Here is an 18,140-nt window from a genome sequence, read left to right as displayed (position 1 = left end):
ATCCGCAAACCACAAAATTGAAAAAAATATTGGCACTCACAATGGAGTAAGAAGGAAGGTTTACAAATATTTATTTAACAATACACGGGGGAAAAAAAAATTTGAGGAAAGTGTATGAAAAAGATCATACAGCATTACATGGACCAAACCATAAAAGTGGCAAAGAGAAATAAAATCCTCCTTTTTAAATAAAACCAAAATTAAAAAAAATAGATAAAATCCAGATGGTATGCTACTCACACTCCTTTTTGTCGACGCGTTTCAGCCCTAAACTGGTAAAGGCCCCCGTGTATTGTTAAATAAATATTTGTAAACCTTCCTTCTTACTCCATTGTGAGTGCCAATATTTTTTTTAATTTTGGGGTTTGCGGATAACTACATGGTCCGAACTACAAGCCATATTTCCCACCTGGAACCTAAAGATACCTTGATGGGAGATACACAGCACATCGAATTGTGAGTTGGGGTACGCCATATTGATTGATCACCCCCACTTTGAGAAGTTAAAGATACCTTTATGGGCTTTTTAGCTGCTCCCCGAGTGTGAGTGTTGGGGTACGCACAGAATTACCTTCTAGTGGAAACACATCTGTGGTTTATTGAGTCCAGTATTTACTGCACCATCAAATAGAACTTCCCCAAAGATACCGCTATATATTTAGAACCCCCATTTTATATGTGAGTGGGGTACGCATTGAACCTATCTGCCTCAGAGATTTATTTACACATTGCATTTAAGATTAGCAAAACCTACTACTCAATGGTTTGCTTGTTTTCTTTTTTCATATGATGCACATTGGGAGTTTCCATGAACAAAGCTAAAACCACAAACTGAAATCCCTGTCCAGGACCTAAAGATACCTTGATAGGAGGTGTACAGCAGTCCAAACTGTGAGTTGTGGTACGCCATTACAGACTACTATTATCCCCTAGGAGAGAAAGATACCTTTATGTGTTTTACATCAACCGTTTGAGTGTGAGTGTTGGGGTACGCATCATCTGCCTCCATTGGGAATCCACAACAAACGATTGAGGTGTTGGGCTGAATTCCCTATTCATCACACTGGGTGTTATAAGAAATTGAAAGGTTAACCACATAAAGAAACCGTGATGCGATTAATGCCTCCTCTTTAGAGTGTGAGTGGGGTACGCTTTGGATCCACCTTAGTTTTATAGAGGAGTCTGATTTCTTTTTCTATTGCTTAAGTGTTGACAACATTTACCACACATTGGTTGTTTTTTGTTATCCTGTCTTTCATGTCAACTATGTTTGGAGACCTTACATACAATTGATTAGAACTGGAGACACAATTTCAACCTAAGAACCTTCCATGCAACTCAAAAGGGATGTTATGGTGATATTCTACTTACCTTAGCGCTTGTGGTGTACGACAGTATTTCAAATTTCTTGTGTTTCCTCCCATACTCTGTTTCGAGCTGAACCTTCCCTTTCATCACTCTCTCATCTGGTTGACAGCAGTGTTGACAAGGGCCTTGCCCTTCTCAGCGTACATTTTGCTGTCACAACGGAAAGCAGAAGTGGTTCCTTCCTTTTTCTTTCTCTTTCCCTGTCCTATATTCAAAGAAAAGGATTATTTATTCCTTAATTAGACTGGTGATGGTTCTCTTTTCCAACACGCTCTCATCTGGAAAAGCCTGGGGCCAATTGATCCAGTAACGAGTAACAGGCAGAGTACAGACAGCAGAAGTGGGTTCTCTCTTCCTTCACTTATCATCTTCACTATTCAAGGTTGTACTATCCTGAAAGTAGCCCGATCTTTTATCTCGGAAGCTGATAGGATAGACCTGGTTAGTACTTTGAAGGGGGACCACCTAGGAATACCAGGCACTATGGATATCATCAAGATGATCACCTAATTTCCATTCTGAATAACACTGGTGGAGCAGTTTTATGCTGCTCACTCTCACTATTTTTCATACTTCACCTTTCTATTCTTTATTCTATAAATTAAGATAGAGACTATAACTACATTGGACCGTATTGGTCGATATTTTAATAGGAACAGAATAAATGTTAAGTTTTAGATTATTCATTATCACATCATCACATTGTCTAGATTGATTATTACTAATTAACAATAAGAGTGCTCCCAAAAAGGATTTCTTTTGTCTTTCCTTTCTTTTTATATATGTAGAGTGACAGCAGCGACAGGGAGAGTGACAGAGGGACATAGGGAAGCAGGGGAACATTACCTAATGAGATGAACAGCGGAGATGCGGAAGGGACTGTGGTTGGCAGCTGTGCAGAGGTGTAGTCGGCAGCGGTGAAGCCCATGGGCAGCGGTTAGAAGGAGACCTTTGGTGCGGCGGCGGTGAGGTACCTCTGACCGCTGCCATTTGTGGTCAGCGGCGGTGAGCAGCAGAGAGCCTAGAGCCAGGGGCAAATGGAGGAATTTTAGAGGGGGGTTTCCGGATACAGTATGTGCAAACATGAAGGGTGGGAGACAGGAAGAGAGACATGGCAAGAGAGAGAAAGGAACATGAGAAAGAGACATGACAAGATATGGCGAGAGAGTGAGAGAGGCATGGGAAGGGAGAGAGGAAAATTGCGCGGAAGAGACATGTAGAGAGCGATGTGGCAAGAGGAAGATAGAAACATGGCAATAATGAGGTGGCGAAAGTGAGAGACATGACAAGACAGACATGGCAAGAGAGACACATGGCGAGCGAGAGAGGCACGTGAGGGGAGATAGAGAAACGATGCGAAAGACGTGGCGAGAGAGAGATATGGCAAGAGAGAGTGACATGGCGAGTGAGATAGTGAGAGAGAGAGGGGCATGGTGAGAGACAGATAACGAGACAGACATGGCGAGAGAGAGAAATGGTGAGAGATGTAAAAGAAAGAGTAAGAGCGCACTACATGGAGAGAGAGCTACTGTGAATGGTGAGTTTGGGAGAGAGAGCTACATAGAGACCATTGCCCCTCCCCCCCCTCCCTCCCTCCTCCATAAACAAACAGCACAGCTGACCCAAACTGGCCACCCCAGCACCCCCAGCCCTCTATAGACTGCAGCACAACATGCCAGCAGTGAGCCCGACTGTGACTCACTACCAGAGACGTTGGAACAGGGGGGGCAGCTTGACACCCCCAAACATGAAGGAGGCGCGGGGGAGCGCTTACGTCCGCATCCCCATGAGCGGCTTCTACTTAAAAAGTAGCTTACTGTAGCAGGCAGGGTGCAGTGTCCATTCTCTGCTGGCCGGCTGTCTCTTCACACTAATTTATTACAGGGAGGAGGCATGGCTGTAGCCCCGGAATGCCACGCTTCCTCCCAGTAATACATCAGTGAAGAGACAGTCAGCAAGTAAAGAAGGGACACCGCACCCTGCCTGCTACAGTAAACTACTTTTTAAGTAGACGCTGCCGCCGCAGAAGTAACCGCTCCCCCGCACTAACACGGGGGAGGGGAGGGTAGGAGGAGAGAGACCGGCACCGCAGCAGGTTTTAATTCTAACTTGCCTGCCCCCCCATGGCGCCCCTGCTCAGTACAGACATAGCGGAGCTGCTGCAGCTGAGCTCCGGCGGACATACCCGTAGTGTATAGTCACCGCCGATCTTTTGCAGAACAGGTGACTATACACTACGGGTACGTCCGCCGGAGCTCAGCTTTGTAGTGAGAGTCAAACTTGCCTCACAAGTCCGGCGCCGGGCAGGGACGGGAGCAGCATCCTTAGTGCAGCGGGATGGCCACTTCCCTCGCCGCTTTCAATTAATAAAAAAAAAAAAAGACTTCCGGGTTCAGTGGTAAGAAGTGGCGGTATACCATACCGCCCCACTTCGACCACTGTGTGTGTTATACATATATATATATATATATATATATATATATATATATATATAATGAGCAAAAAAACTGCGGCACTCAGAGGCTTGATGCAAAAGTAGTGTATTAAAAATAACACTCGAACTCCAACGTTTCGGGGTTGACACACCCCTTTGTCAAGGATAAGTAGCAATGAATTAAGAAGGGAAGACCTTACCTATATACCCAGAAGAAGCCCGCCGTGTGAAAGACGCCGCCCCGGGTTCCGTTCACGGAGCTCAGGTCCGGCGCGCACCATGTGCGTCATTGATGATAGGACGTCGGGTTATCAAGGTAACCATGACGCCCGACCGTCCTGTCAGCTGACGAGAAAGAAGCAAAACAAACTACTACCTGTACCACTCGTGTGAGAAGACTTAAGGATTAAGAGGAAGAAAACATATGAAAAGGCCACACTGGAGAATTCTGCCCGTCAGTGATAATGCTAATGACGCTGTCTATGAGAATGCGGCAGCTCGCCGCGGATTGTGTTAAATGTGGGGACCTTGGCACCATTATGTCAGACCCCTGGGTTAATGCCATGATACTAATAAAAGACATCGGCCTGCAATAATGATGTGTGTTAGCACTGATGGTAAACGTATCAATGACGCACATGGTGCGCGCCGGACCTGAGCTCCGTGAACGGAACCCGGGGCTGCGTCTTTCACACGGCGGGCTTCTTCTGGGTATATAGGTAAGGTCTTCCCTTCTTAATTCATTGCTGCTTATCCTTGACAAAGGGGTGTGCCAACCCCGAAACGTTGGAGTTCGAGTGTTATTTTTAATACACTACTTTTGCATCAAGCCTCTGAGTGCCGCAGTTTTTTTGCTCATTTATATTACACGTGTTCTGGAGGCACCAGAGCAACTAAGTCTATTAGGAGGAGTGCCGGTCCGCACATTGTTTTATACACATTGGAGTACCCCCCGGACATCACCAGAGTTATTCCAAGAGGGACAAGGCACCCCAACGTTCAGAGCCCAAGGCAACAGCACCGCAGTTTGCACCTAGGACCACGGTCCTCCAGTCACGAGTGACTTTCTTTTATTTTTTTATTATTTTTTTATTTTTTTCCACGTTGTGGTCACGTGACTCCCCTTCCAAGGGAACAGTGACACTCACCAGTCAGGTTGGTGTCACGATGAGTTCACCGTTCAATGGAGACCAGGGATGCAGAGGCATGCAGGCTGATCTATCAGAACAGTTCAGCTATACTGATGATGACGCGGAGAGGCTGCCCTTCAAGGAACAGCTGGACAGTGAAGAGAAATCGGGGACCAATGAGGATATCTATCACAGTTTACTCATATTAAAACGACGTGAGAGGGATTATCTATTCCACGGGATCACATTATCGGACTACCACAGGGACAAGATGATCCCAAGGGGTTTTAGGGTCCGTAATATGCCCACCATAGGCTGGTACAATCCGGATTTTTGCAAGAAATGGGTGGGCATATTAAATAAATGTAGTCTGGATCTGATGTTGTTGGTGGTGGAGGAAGCCGGCAAAGAATTGGTGCTCACCCGAGATAAAATCACCAAAATGGAGGCGGAGCACCGCACTACCTTACAGAGCGATGGCTATCACGATTGGTTGCTTAAATTGAAGAACCAGTGTGAGATATATAGGAAAGATCTCATCAAATTCAAACGTAACAAAATACAGATAGTAAGAGATGATTACGATACAAACAGAGTGTATAGGTGGCTTATGGGGGGCCCGTCAGGTGACCAGAAGATTCAGCACCCCAGGACCAAACAAGGTTGGCGTAGGAGACGTGAACTCCAACGAGGTACCTCTGCCACTTCAAATAGTGACAACGACGTTACCACATTAGACACGGATGGCCCATCTTCTTCTGGCAGCATCCCTTTAGGAGCACGCCCAAAGAAGGGCATAGAACCAGAAACACCAAAAGGTCGGCGCGGCCGCCCACCCGCAGATCCAAACAAAACGTCAGGATCCAAAGGTCAAGGTGCCACACGGAATCGTTAGTCTTTAATTTATCACACCGGACACTCACAAATGATGAAGTCAAGGTCCTTGAAAAAGGCATATCTTTCGTACCCACCACTTGCTTTGACGAACTCACTTGGAAAATCGAATTACATAAGTTCACCCGCAAACTGAGGTTAGGTGAATTTTTTCAACATCAACCAATTACCTCTGTCACCAACACCATAGATCCCATACAACAACGATTCATCAGTGAAAGACACAAGTCGTCCTTTGATCCCCACTCCTCTAATTCTTCGATCACTACATTCAACAGACTGTTGGATCAATCAGTCATGAAATTCCACCTAGCAGATCCACGCTCCAATCATAATCTGTCTAGATCAGAGAAAATAGCGTTGAAAAATCTTAGCCGCTATGAGGATGTGGTCATTCGCCCCGCCGATAAGGGGGGTGGGGTTGTGGTCTTAGATCTGACATACTACAAACAGGACATCTACAATCAATTGTCGGACAAAGCGACGTATGAAATATTAACGGCAGATCCAACTGCGGGATACAAAATGGAAGTAGACGAACTCTTGAACGAGGCCCAAGCCAAGGGCACGATTTCCTCAAAATTGAGCATGTCGTTAAAACAGAGTCATCCGGTAGTCCCGGTGTTCTTCACGGTCCCCAAGGTCCATAAAAATCAGGAGTTTCCCCCAGGCCGGCCCATAATATCGGCCAGAAACTCCATATTCCAGCCCATATCGATGTTTTTGGACGCCATACTCCAACCGATGGTATCTAAACATCACAGGTACATTAAAGATACCACCCATTTTCTCAACAGGTTGGGGATGGTAGAGCACATTCCACCAGGATCCCTCCTCTGTGTGGTGGATGTATGTAGTTTATACACTAGCATCCCGCACAGGGAAGGACTACTAGCGATAAAAGGGTTCCTGAGTAGAGAGAAAATGGAGACCATCGACCTAGATCTATTTATGCGATTATTGGAATTGACCCTCCTCAGGAATTATTTCCTATTCAATGGCCAATTTTATCGCCAAAAAACCGGGTGCGCCATGGGGAGCAACGTCTCCCCATCGGTAGCGAACATTTTCATGTTCCAAGAAGAAGAAGAGATCTTCTTCAATGTCCCAGAAACAGCTGCCAACATTCTTATGTACACTAGGTTCATAGATGACCTCTTTCTGATTTGGACAGGGACTGAACGTCAATTTCAGGACACCATGAATGCCATTAACGCCAGAAATTCACCCATTAAATACACATTTCAAATCAGCAACAATTCGGTCAATTATCTGGACGTCAAAGTTACCCTAAAGGACAATGGCATCGTCACGGGTTTATACACCAAACCGACCGACAAAAACACGTTCCTGAGATCCAATAGTCACCACCCCAAATCCCTCAAAAAAGGGTTACCTAGGTCCCAGATGATTAGAGCTAGCAGAATCATCAGTGACCGATCAACGGTAGAAGCGGCACTGGATGACATGATCCAGAAATTTGTCATCAGAGGATACAATCTGAACCAGTTAATGCAACAGAAGAAAGAAGTCTTGATGATGCCTAGGAGGCATCTTTTGTTGAGTCGGAATAGAACAGAGGAGGCATTAATTCCGTTTGTTAGTCGACATAATACGGTCAGTACGGTTTTACCAAGGGCAGTGAGAGCCCTCTGGCCGGTAATTTCTACCGACGAAAGCCTCCAAGGATTAGCCCATAAGCGCCCTCTTATGTGTTTCACCCGAGGCAAGAGCATCAGGGACCAAGTGGTCCATGCTGACATCACGGACTTCCATCCAGAGATGAGAGAAACCGGCGGCTTCCTTAAACGACCACCGGGTTGCTATAAGTGCCCCAAGTGCACCACGTGCTCACACATGATTACAGGCGTATCCTTTAAACATCCTCATTTGGACCGCACGTACAAGATCTACCATGTACTGACGTGTACATCGACACATATAGTATACATAATCAGCTGTCCTTGTAAGTTACTTTATGTAGGCAAGTCTGTTCGGTCACTCAGAGAGAGGATGGCCCTCCACCGGTCGGCCATTAAACAAGCGACCAGTGGGAAGGGCTCTGACCAGCCGGTAGCGAAGCACTTTTTGGAGAAAGGCCATTCATTAAGTGATCTACGACAGATGGTAATTGATCACATCCCCAAAAATCGCAGAGGAGGAGACAGGGACGGACTCCTGTTGAAGTTAGAAGCCAAATGGATCTTTCGGTTGAACACCATTAACACCCACGGTCTTAATGAAATTATGCCGTGGAATGTTTTCCTATAAAGGTGGCCCGATTGTGTACCAGCTGCTCCTTCGCCATATTGGCGTCCAAAGACTTTTCCCAAAGAAAATGTTTAATATCTCTTTAAATTCAAAGTTCTTTCATCTTATTCCTCTTATCTTGCATCTATCATCTTTTTGACACCCCCTACACTGGAATCTTCTGCCGTCAGGGCGCTTCAGCATCAACATCCGTCACCTGCTCTAAACACAGTTTACACACAGTCACACTGTCACCTTTTGAAATTTAACTTCACAGTTATACCACTTTTTTCCAGCCTTGTCGTCTGGTATTTAATTATTACTGAGGAGACTTAGTACTTTAGAAATTCCAGTTTTACCCACATTACGTCATTATCATATAACACTCCTCCGGCACTTAATAGTGTCATGGAGTTTCATCACCTGACATTAATTCCCCCAACGGATTAATTCACTATTCACTTAAAACAGCACAGCCGTGTATTGTTTATGACACGGCAGATACGTTTACCATCAGTGCTAACACACATCATTATTGCAGGCCGATGTCTTTTATTAGTATCATGGCATTAACCCAGGGGTCTGACATAATGGTGCCAGGGTCCCCACATTTAACACAATCCGCGGCGAGCTGCCGCATTCTCATAGACAGCGTCATTAGAATTATCACTGACGGGCAGAATTCTCCAGTGTGGCCTTTTCATATGTTTTCTTCCTCTTAATCCTTAAGTCTTCTCACACGAGTGGTACAGGTAGTAGTTTGTTTTGCTTCTTTCTCGTCAGCTGACAGGACGGTCAGGCGTCATGGTTACCTTGACAACCCGACGTCCTATCATCAATGACGCACATGGTGCGCGCCGGACCTGAGCTCCGTGAACGGAACCCGGGGCGGCGTCTTTCACACGGCGGGCTTCTTCTGGGTATATAGGTAAGGTCTTCCCTTCTTAATTCATTGCTGCTTATCCTTGACAAAGGGGTGTGCCAACCCCGAAACGTTGGAGTTCGAGTGTTATTTTTAATACACTACTTTTGCATCAAGCCTCTGAGTGCCGCAGTTTTTTTGCTCATTTATATTACACGTGTTCTGGAGGCACCAGAGCAACTAAGTCTATTAGGAGGAGTGCCGGTCCGCACATTGTTTTATATATATATATATACCGCTCTGTTGGGTCTGGCACTCCTCGTTCCCGCTGGGAATATGCTCCAGGTGCCCTCCTTGAGCAAGATGGCTCTATGTATAATTCATGGAAGGCGGCACTCAGGAGACTTTTAGGAATGTAGATAAACGTGCTTTAATATATTAAAGCACGTTTATCTACATTCCTAAAAGTCTCCTGAGTGCCGCCTTCCATGAATTATATATATATATATATATATATATATATATGAAATAGATAATTTATCCAACTACCAGATACTCCCCTAGTTCAAATGATACACGAAGAATATATATATATATATATATATATATATATATATATATACACACATTTTTTTTTTTTTAGACCTTATGGCCCCCCCTGTCTTAAGTACCCCGGGCCCCCCTATGCCTTAATCCAGCTCTGCCGGCATAGATGGATCAGAAGTGGTTCACCGGTCAGTCAGTCCGATGCTGACATACAAATCTAATTATATATTACCCTGAGTGATGAGACGTTACATGTCAGCACAACGAGTAATGCAGGGGACATTAGCCGCACTATGATCAGAGACTAGACAGCAGAGCATAGTATGTGGGAACCTTTCTTCCTATTGAGTAGTTTCCTAGCGGAGGCAGAGTGGTGCGGACAGGAAGCGGCAAGTGACATTCCCATGCTGTGCAGAGGGCGAGATTCTCTGCTGTCACCGTGGAGACCAGTTAGCGGGACTTAGTGATTGTGTCTTGGGGTACCATGGCTGCGGGGCTGGGCTGGAGGCTGCTGTCTGCCCGGTGCGGGCTGCTGGGCGGTTGCTGCTCCCTGCTGGCTGGCAGGTAAGGGATATGCAGCACAGTACTCCAGGGTACTGTACTGTACATGGCTCACATACTGTAGCATAACTACTGTCTAGGTAATCTATAACCTGTCTATGGGCTGCTCTAGAGTGAAATATGCAGTAGACATATCCTGGCATAGTATTTGGCAGGCATGTAACCAGCTAGTTTCCCCAAAGTATAACAACAGATATGTTATTTTACATGTAAATGTGATTAGGTGATCAGTCTGATGTTTCTAGTTGCCAGCTGACAACTGGTTAATTAGTTCCTGTTATAGTGGGCTGGTTTTAGCTAGAAACCTAGTTTGTGTTACAGTAGAATGCAGTGCAGCAAGAATGCATACATCTAATGATGTGTAGAAGTGGAAATACTGAACATCATATTTAAACCAGGATATTGTTGTAATGGGCTTATGGTAGGATTAGAGCCTGGAAATATGTAACAAAATAAATGCACTTTGGAAGGTTGGATAGTCTTGCAATGTAATTTAGAGTAATACCAAGCATATTTCCGGTCACAATATTGTGACAATTCAGTTGGTCCACTTTATCTTAGATTAGCTCGGTATCCGGACTCCAGGTAGACAACAAAAAGGTCGACACGCCTTAGGTCGACATGGACAAAAGGTCGACAGGAACAAGGTCGACATGAGTTTTTCACAATTTTTTTTTCTTTTTTGGAACTTTTTCATACTTAACGATCCATGTGGACTACGATTGGAACGGTAATCTGTGCCGAGCGAAGCGAAGGCACCATGCCCGAAGCATGGCGAGCGAAGCGAGGGGACGCGGTGCACTAATTGGGGTTCCCGGTCACTCTACGAAGAAAACGACACCAAAAAACCCATAAAAAAACCTCATGTCGACCTTGTTCCTGTCGACCTAAGGTGTGTCGACCAATTGGTGTCGACCTAAGGTGTGTCGACCTGGAGTCCCAGACCCGATTAGTTCCATATGTTTGCTACAATTGTTTACATTTGGAAGCGTAACTGAAGTAACACTGTTTTTTGTCCTACATTCTTCCAGTCGTATGTCAAGTGTGCTGTTTGTGAGAGGCAAGCAGACTAGCACTTGGTGGTATGAACATCTCTCTCAAGAAAATCAACAATACCTAAAAGAGTTGGCTACAGAGGAGTACAAAGCTATGACTGCAAGCAAGCTCTGCCCACTGAAAGATGAGCCATGGCCTATTAAACCTTGGGAACCAGGTGCGTTTATTGGAAGTACTTCAGATATTCAAATGAAATGTTAGCTGTGATAGTAATCTGTAACTGTGCATTACAGTTATTTGCCTTGTGACTTTACGGCATCCCTAGATACGTGTTTAATCTCAGGCTTATTATTGGATCATACTAGATCTGCTGATAGTTTAACCATGAGGAGATGAGAGGGTAGTCATTTCACCATGGCTGTAACAGCTTACCGTTCTCAACTCCATTCCTCAAGTACCAACAGTCCACGTTTTGTGGATTTCTTTAATCATGCACAGGTGATTTAATCTACAGACAGAAATTCCTTAAACATGACCTGTTAAGAACAACTGCTGTACAGCACTGTTTCAAGGGGAAGCAGTCAGGATCCTGACTGTTAGTATCCCGGCAGTCTGAATACCGACCCTATTCTGAATGCCGACACCGGCATTCAGAATGGGTGCACCATCCCGGCGGCGGAATACCAACAGCCAGGATCACCGAACGAGGACTGACCGCGGTGCACGACAGGTAAGCCACCGGGAAGGGTTAGGTTTAGGCTGCGGGGGGAAGGGGGTGTTAGGGTCAGGCAGCGGGGCGGGGCTGGGGGTTAGGGTTAGGCACCCCCCTCCGAGGGTTAGGTTTAGGCAGCAGGGACACGGGGTTAGGTTTAGGCACCTCCGGCAGGAGGTTAGGCTGTGGGTAGTTTGGGTTAGGTGGTTACAGAGAGGGGAGAACACCCCTTACTCACCCCTGTCGGCTTCTCCCACATCTAGATCCGCGCCAGGATCTCATACTAATCCCGTTATAGTGTAGCCCACCCATAAAATAACCATTAAACCTATGACTTATACATTTGTTTTTAAATTCTCATAAGCTTTTGAAACTGCATAAATATGCATTAGGAACTTCTTTGTTTCAAATGAGCTCTTCTTGTTGTATAGCTTTATATATTTTATAGCCTCCCACAGGACAGTGGCTATTTGTTTTTAGTTTAGATGAGGAAAGACACATCTGTATATGGCTCTGTCTAATGGAGAGGAAAGATACAAGAACAGGAGAAGCACATGAGTGTTTCAAGCCCTTAAAGTACCACTCTGACATTAATGTAGGCGGGTGTAATGGATTACCTGTGAACGCTAACTTTGCAACAGCATTACACCTTGAAATGGTTTTAATTAAAGAAATTCTTATTGTAAAAGGTTACACTGATTCTTACTGCAAACTGAGAAAATTATGTAGAGGCTGATTGGTCCAATGTCCATTTTTTGGGGGGTAGATTTAGTATTTCATGACCCCATAATTGAAGGCGTGACCAACTAATTTCAGGGCTGTTTACATTGTACAATAGAGCTAGGCTCTTTTGTACAAGAACTATATATGCACTGTCAAAAACTTGTATCTAGTCTGCCATGATTTCCAGTTGAAAGATTTTTATGTGCATGAAACATTGTTGTATTAGAATTGGATCTGTAGACCTTTGATGTTGGTTCTGCTATGCTTGGTTACAAAGAATACATACATAATGCTGGTAGACGGGATGCATCCCACCAGCCTGAATCCCAGCTGCAAGTGCAGCGAGTTCCCTCGCGGGCTAGCTTCGCTCGTCATGCTTCAGGGTAAGAAATTGGGCAAAACCATGTTGCACTGCAGGTGGGGCAGATGTAACATGTACAGAGAGAGTTCGATTTTGGTGGGTTATATTGTTTCTGAGCAGGGTAAATACTGGCTGCTTAATTTTTACTCTGCAATTTAGATTTCAGTTTGAACACTCCCCACCCAAATCTAACTCTCTCTGCACATGTTACATCTGCCCCTCTTGCAGTGCAACATGATTCTGCCCATTAGTGTGCTTTTTTTTGGTTGCTGACAACTCTGAATAACCCCCACTGTCATGTAGTAGATGCATAAAGAGCTCTGTAGGGGAGATTGAGTAATTTCATTTGGATTTCGGAGGATACGGTAGGATAGCGATTTAGACTGGTGTGGTGGAGAGGATGATCATATCTGTTTTTGACATGTTGATTATTTATGTAGATAGCAATGAGACACCAGTATAAAATATATGGTACATGATGGCAAATATAGGGCGAAATTCATATCTCCGCTCGCTTTCCTCCCCATCGTGCCTGGCGGCACTATTCTAATGTTGCTGCAGACAGGCGCGACAAGTTCACTTCAGCTCACTACCCACAGGGGTAGCGAGCTGAAATGCGTGTAAAGAGACCCGTTTGGGCACCCAAACGGGTCTTTTCACGTTCGCGCCCATTACTTTAGTCTGGTTTATGGGCTTTGCGCTCCAAAACCAGAGTGTAATGGGCGTGATCAGTGTGATAAGTGGGGGCATTTGAATATTGCCCCACGATCTCTCGTCACTTTAGACACCGTACGGCACTCAGGACTTGGCAGCATTAGGATTCACTCTCCTTTTAAATACGTCCCCAGACTCTCATTGGGTAATTTTACAGGAGTCTGGGGGCAGACTTAGAAGGAGAATGAAGCCTAATGCTGACCCCCGGATGCCACACACCATCTTAATAAGCCCCTGCTTACAACGAACTTAAGTTTGTATGAAAGCAGGTAATGTGATGAAAAATCACTTTTCTCTATGGTCTCATTCGGATTATGTAAAAAAAAATTATATTATATATATATATATATATATATATATATATATATATATATATATATATATATATATATATATATATATAATATAATATAAAGTGGGGTGTGACGGGCGGCACTCCAGCATGTAGATAAATCAAACAGAAAACCAGAGTAATAGTCAACATTTCGGAGCTGTGCTCCTTTGTCAAGACTTGATAAAGGAGCACAGCTCCGAAACGTTGACTATTACTCTGGTTTTCTGTTTGATTTGTCTACATGCTGGAGTGCCGCCCGTCACACCCCACTTTACATTATTCTTTGGAAGGGCACCCAGACTGGTTGACCATAGCTGCATTGGAGTGCCGGACACCATCCGGCATTCCATACTAATATATATAGCATTTACCACCCGTGTGGTGGGTGCACTCTTGCAGAAATTAATCAGGTTCAATAACGTTGCCTTTAACATTCGACGTTTCGGTCCTATTATAGGACCTTTATCAAGACTGGCAATTCAGAGCATCTACCTGATCAAAAAGATAAATACAATATGTATAAAATCAGACTATAGGTATCAGATCTTACCCACACCACCACCACCAGTGCCTCCCAGGCCCTTATAGCAGAAAATAGTGACATCAAGTTAATTAATTAATTAATAGAATCATACTCTATATGGAAACAAGGATAAGGATTCGCATACTCCAAATCTACTCCCACAGGACAAGCATAGCATCTCACTCTAGAGTAAACTTCACAAATTTACCTGGGTCAATATTAGACACAATGAATCAAATGGTAGCTCCTGGAACACAGGACTACTATAAAAGAAAATTGGAAAGCTTATTCAGACACTGACCCTCACCAGTGTGTGATAGGACCCAATGTACCATATAGAAGTCATACCTGGATAATTAAAAAGTAACACTAGGCAGCTACAGATCAATCCGCAAAGGCCATATGGTTTTCAGCAGCAAGGTCTGCAATTATAACACAAACAAGATATATAAAAGAATCAAAACTAGATAAGATATTCCTACCATTGGGGTCCACACCGGCCAGTCCACTCACCACTCTGCTGTTTAGCATCTGATGATAGCTGCATGCTGCACATCAGCAGCTGCATGCTATTTAACACAATGGGACAGGAACTGTCACTTAACCCTGAGATGTAACTATATGTGTGCTGAACGTTAACCCCATAAGAAAAAAAGTGTGTTACTTGGACAGTTGTGCTCATAAGTTTACATACCCTTGCAGAATTTGTGATTTTCTGGCCATTTGTCAGAGAATATGAATGATAACTCACAAACTTTTCTTTCACTCGTGGTTAGTGGTTGGGTGAAGCCATTTATTGTCAAACAACTGTGTTTACTCTTTATAAATCATAATGACAACAGAAACTACAGTACCCAAATGGCCCTGATCAAAAGTTTACATACCCCAGTTCCTAATACCGTGTATTGCCCCTTTAACATCAGTGACAGCTTGAAGTCTTTTGTGGTAGTTGTGGATGAGGCTCTTTATTTTCTCAGATGGTAAAGCTGCCCATTCTTCTTGGCAAAAAGCCTCCAGTTTCTGTAAATTCTTGGGCTGTCTTGCATGAACTGCACGTTTGAGATCTCCTCAGAGTGGCTCAATGATATTGAGGTCAGGAGACTGAGATGGCCACTCCAGAACCTTCTCTTTATTCTGCTGTAGCCAATGACAGGTCGACTTGGCCTTGTGTTTTGGATCATTGTCATGTTGGAACGTCCAAGTACGTCCCATGCGCAGCATCAGGGCTGATGAGTGCAAATTTTCCTCCAGTATTTTCTGATAACATGCTGCATTCATCTTGCCATCAATTTTGACCAAGTTTCAAGTGCCTTTGTAGCTCACACATCCCCAAAACATCAGCGATCCTACTCCATGTTTCACAGTAGGAATGGTGTAATCATAGGCCTTGTTGACTCCTCTCCAAATGTAACGTTTATGGTTGTGGCTAAAAAGTTACATTTTGGTCTCATCACTCCAAATGACTTTGTTCCAGAAGTTTTGAGGCTTGTCTCTGTGCTGTTTGGAGTATTGTAAGCGGGATGCTTTGTGGCATTTGCGTAGTAATGACTTTCTTCTGGCGACTCAACCATGCAGCCCATTTTTCTTCAAATGCCTCCTTATTGTGCATCTTGAAACAACCACACCACTTTTTTTCAGAGAGTCCTGTATTTCAGCTGAAGTTTTGTGGATTTTTCTTTGCATCCCGAACAATTTTCCAGGCAGTTGTGGCTGAAATTTTTGTTGGTCTACCTGACCGTGATTTGGTTTCCACAGAATCCCTCATTTTCCACTTCTTAATTAGAGTTTGAACACTGCTGATTGGCATTCTCAATTGCTTGGATATCTTTTTATATCCCTTTCCTGTTTTATACAGTTCCATTACCTTTTCCTGCAGATCCTTTGACAATTCCTTTGCTTTCCCCATGACTCAGAATCCAGACACGTCAGTGCAGCTATGGATGAAAGATGCAAGGGTCTTTCAGGAGTCCAGAAACTCACTGACCTTATATACACACACACACACACACACACACACACACACACACACACACACACACACACACACACACACACACACACACACACACACACACACACACACACACACACACCAAGGTGAGGATGGTTATCTTTAGTAGCCATTCAAACCCGTTTGTGTCAACTTGTGTGCATGTTATCAGGCCAAAATCTCCAAGGTATGTAAACTTTTGATCAGGCCGTGCCACTTTTACTAATATGCTTGAATAAACTCATCTGACTTCACTATCAATCAAAAAACCCAGACACAAAATTAAATAAGGTAGTCTTTTTCGCTCAATTAACAAAAATTGTACTATAGAAAATGAGCATGCTAGCCAGGTATTCGTTTACTGGTAATTAATACAATATCCCCCTGCTATATTAACTGCAGACCGTGTGCTCTGATGAACAAACATATTCTCCTCTGAACCTCTAGGTAACAGGTAGCACTGATGATTATATAACAAAGAAAAAGGTACGATCTCACTCTTTGCGCTCCAAATGTCCCTTCACTTGAGTTGTCCTCACACCGATATCGGGGTTTACATGAAACAAAAAATTAAACATGACATAGTGTAATACTGCATATGCAAAAAAGTTCTTTCCACTGTGTAGGGGAAGAAATGAAGTGATGGAAAAATCCCAGGAGAGTTCAAACGTCCACCTTCTTATGGGGTCACCAAAGTGATACGACGAGGACTTGGCAACGAATTCTTACATGTATGCTTACTTTTATGAATATGGTAGAAAACACGTCAAGTTTTCTTTAATGAAGATATTGGGATTTTTCTTCTTAAACCATATGATGCAGATGAATATTGCTCATGTGAACATATGTGGAGTTAAAAAGGGAAGCCAATTAGGGCAAACCAAACCCCTTTTATTTTAAAATAATACAAACAGACGACCAGTCATACCAAATTTGGGAAACAGAGATGGACTTCAGCTGACAAAGTAAAATCCGGATATAACAATGTCACATGCTCCCCTCAATGGATATGCTGGTTTAAAAACATAAATGTAACACTGTATCAACGCGTTTCGACGCTCGGCGGCGTCTTTATCAAGATTAGACAGTGTATTTAACTATAATAAAAAAAACATCAATAAGAAATTTTCCCATATACATAAAATTCCTATAAAAAAATTCCTATGAAAAACACAAATTAGAACATACCACTGGCGTGCAGCCTCTCGCATAAGGTCAGCTGAATGAAACAGTTCCTAAACTGACCTCCCTTAAATAGCAGGGAACTGGTGTATTTCTGACCAATTATCCAATGAATGGAAACATAGCTTGACAGACATTTGTATGTACCAATGTAAAGTAATCCGTTTAAGGGTTAATTTACATAATTGGCGCCAACTTGGTGTTTAAACTCCGTTACAACTATACTCTTGCGTCTAATCACTATGGTAACATATCCGGATTAATGATGACACAAGGTCACATGTCATCCGCCCGCCGCCCTGCGGCATATCGCGCCGTCATGGTAACCAACAGGAACTCCCAGAATCACGGTCATGTGACACACGTTACTTCCTCCAATCTAGCGTGCGTCACACGTCTACATCACCATGGAAACCCTTCCTGATAAACAACAGTGCGGAGTCACATGTCTAGAGTTCCCCATACTGCGGCGTATCTCGTTTCCATAGGGACCCGTTGAATGTAGTCACATACCACACACAAATCCTAACCATTTTCTATATAGCATGTCCAGTATTGTA

The 18,140-nt window shown here is 43.9% G+C and overlaps 1 protein-coding gene and 1 long non-coding RNA gene across 2 annotated transcripts in view; one reads left to right on the top strand and one right to left on the bottom strand.

Annotated features, from left to right (window-relative positions):
• The window catches only part of LOC134927626 (uncharacterized), a 78,347-nt gene extending 68,545 nt beyond the window's left edge, over positions 1-9,802 (bottom strand). The window contains exons 1-2 of the long non-coding RNA XR_010177688.1: positions 9,717-9,802; positions 2,215-2,389 (exon numbers count right to left, since the gene is read on the bottom strand). This is a non-coding gene — a long non-coding RNA (uncharacterized LOC134927626). The remainder of the gene's footprint in view (positions 1-2,214; positions 2,390-9,716) is intronic.
• A 162-nt stretch (positions 9,803-9,964) lies between these two features.
• MRPL3 (mitochondrial ribosomal protein L3) overlaps positions 9,965-18,140 on the top strand; it is a 227,919-nt gene continuing 219,743 nt past the window's right edge. Inside the window, exons 1-2 of the mRNA XM_063922364.1 lie at positions 9,965-10,048; positions 11,077-11,258. Of these exons, the coding sequence (XP_063778434.1) occupies positions 9,969-10,048; positions 11,077-11,258 (262 nt within the window). The 5' untranslated portion in view covers positions 9,965-9,968. The remainder of the gene's footprint in view (positions 10,049-11,076; positions 11,259-18,140) is intronic.

The sequence above is a fragment of the Pseudophryne corroboree genome, chromosome 5 (genome assembly GCF_028390025.1).
Source record: "Pseudophryne corroboree isolate aPseCor3 chromosome 5, aPseCor3.hap2, whole genome shotgun sequence".
In the NCBI taxonomy this organism is placed as follows: Eukaryota; Metazoa; Chordata; class Amphibia; order Anura; family Myobatrachidae; genus Pseudophryne; species Pseudophryne corroboree.
The sequence above is the reverse complement of the archived record's forward strand: the minus strand, read 5'-3'. Positions and strand labels throughout refer to the sequence as shown.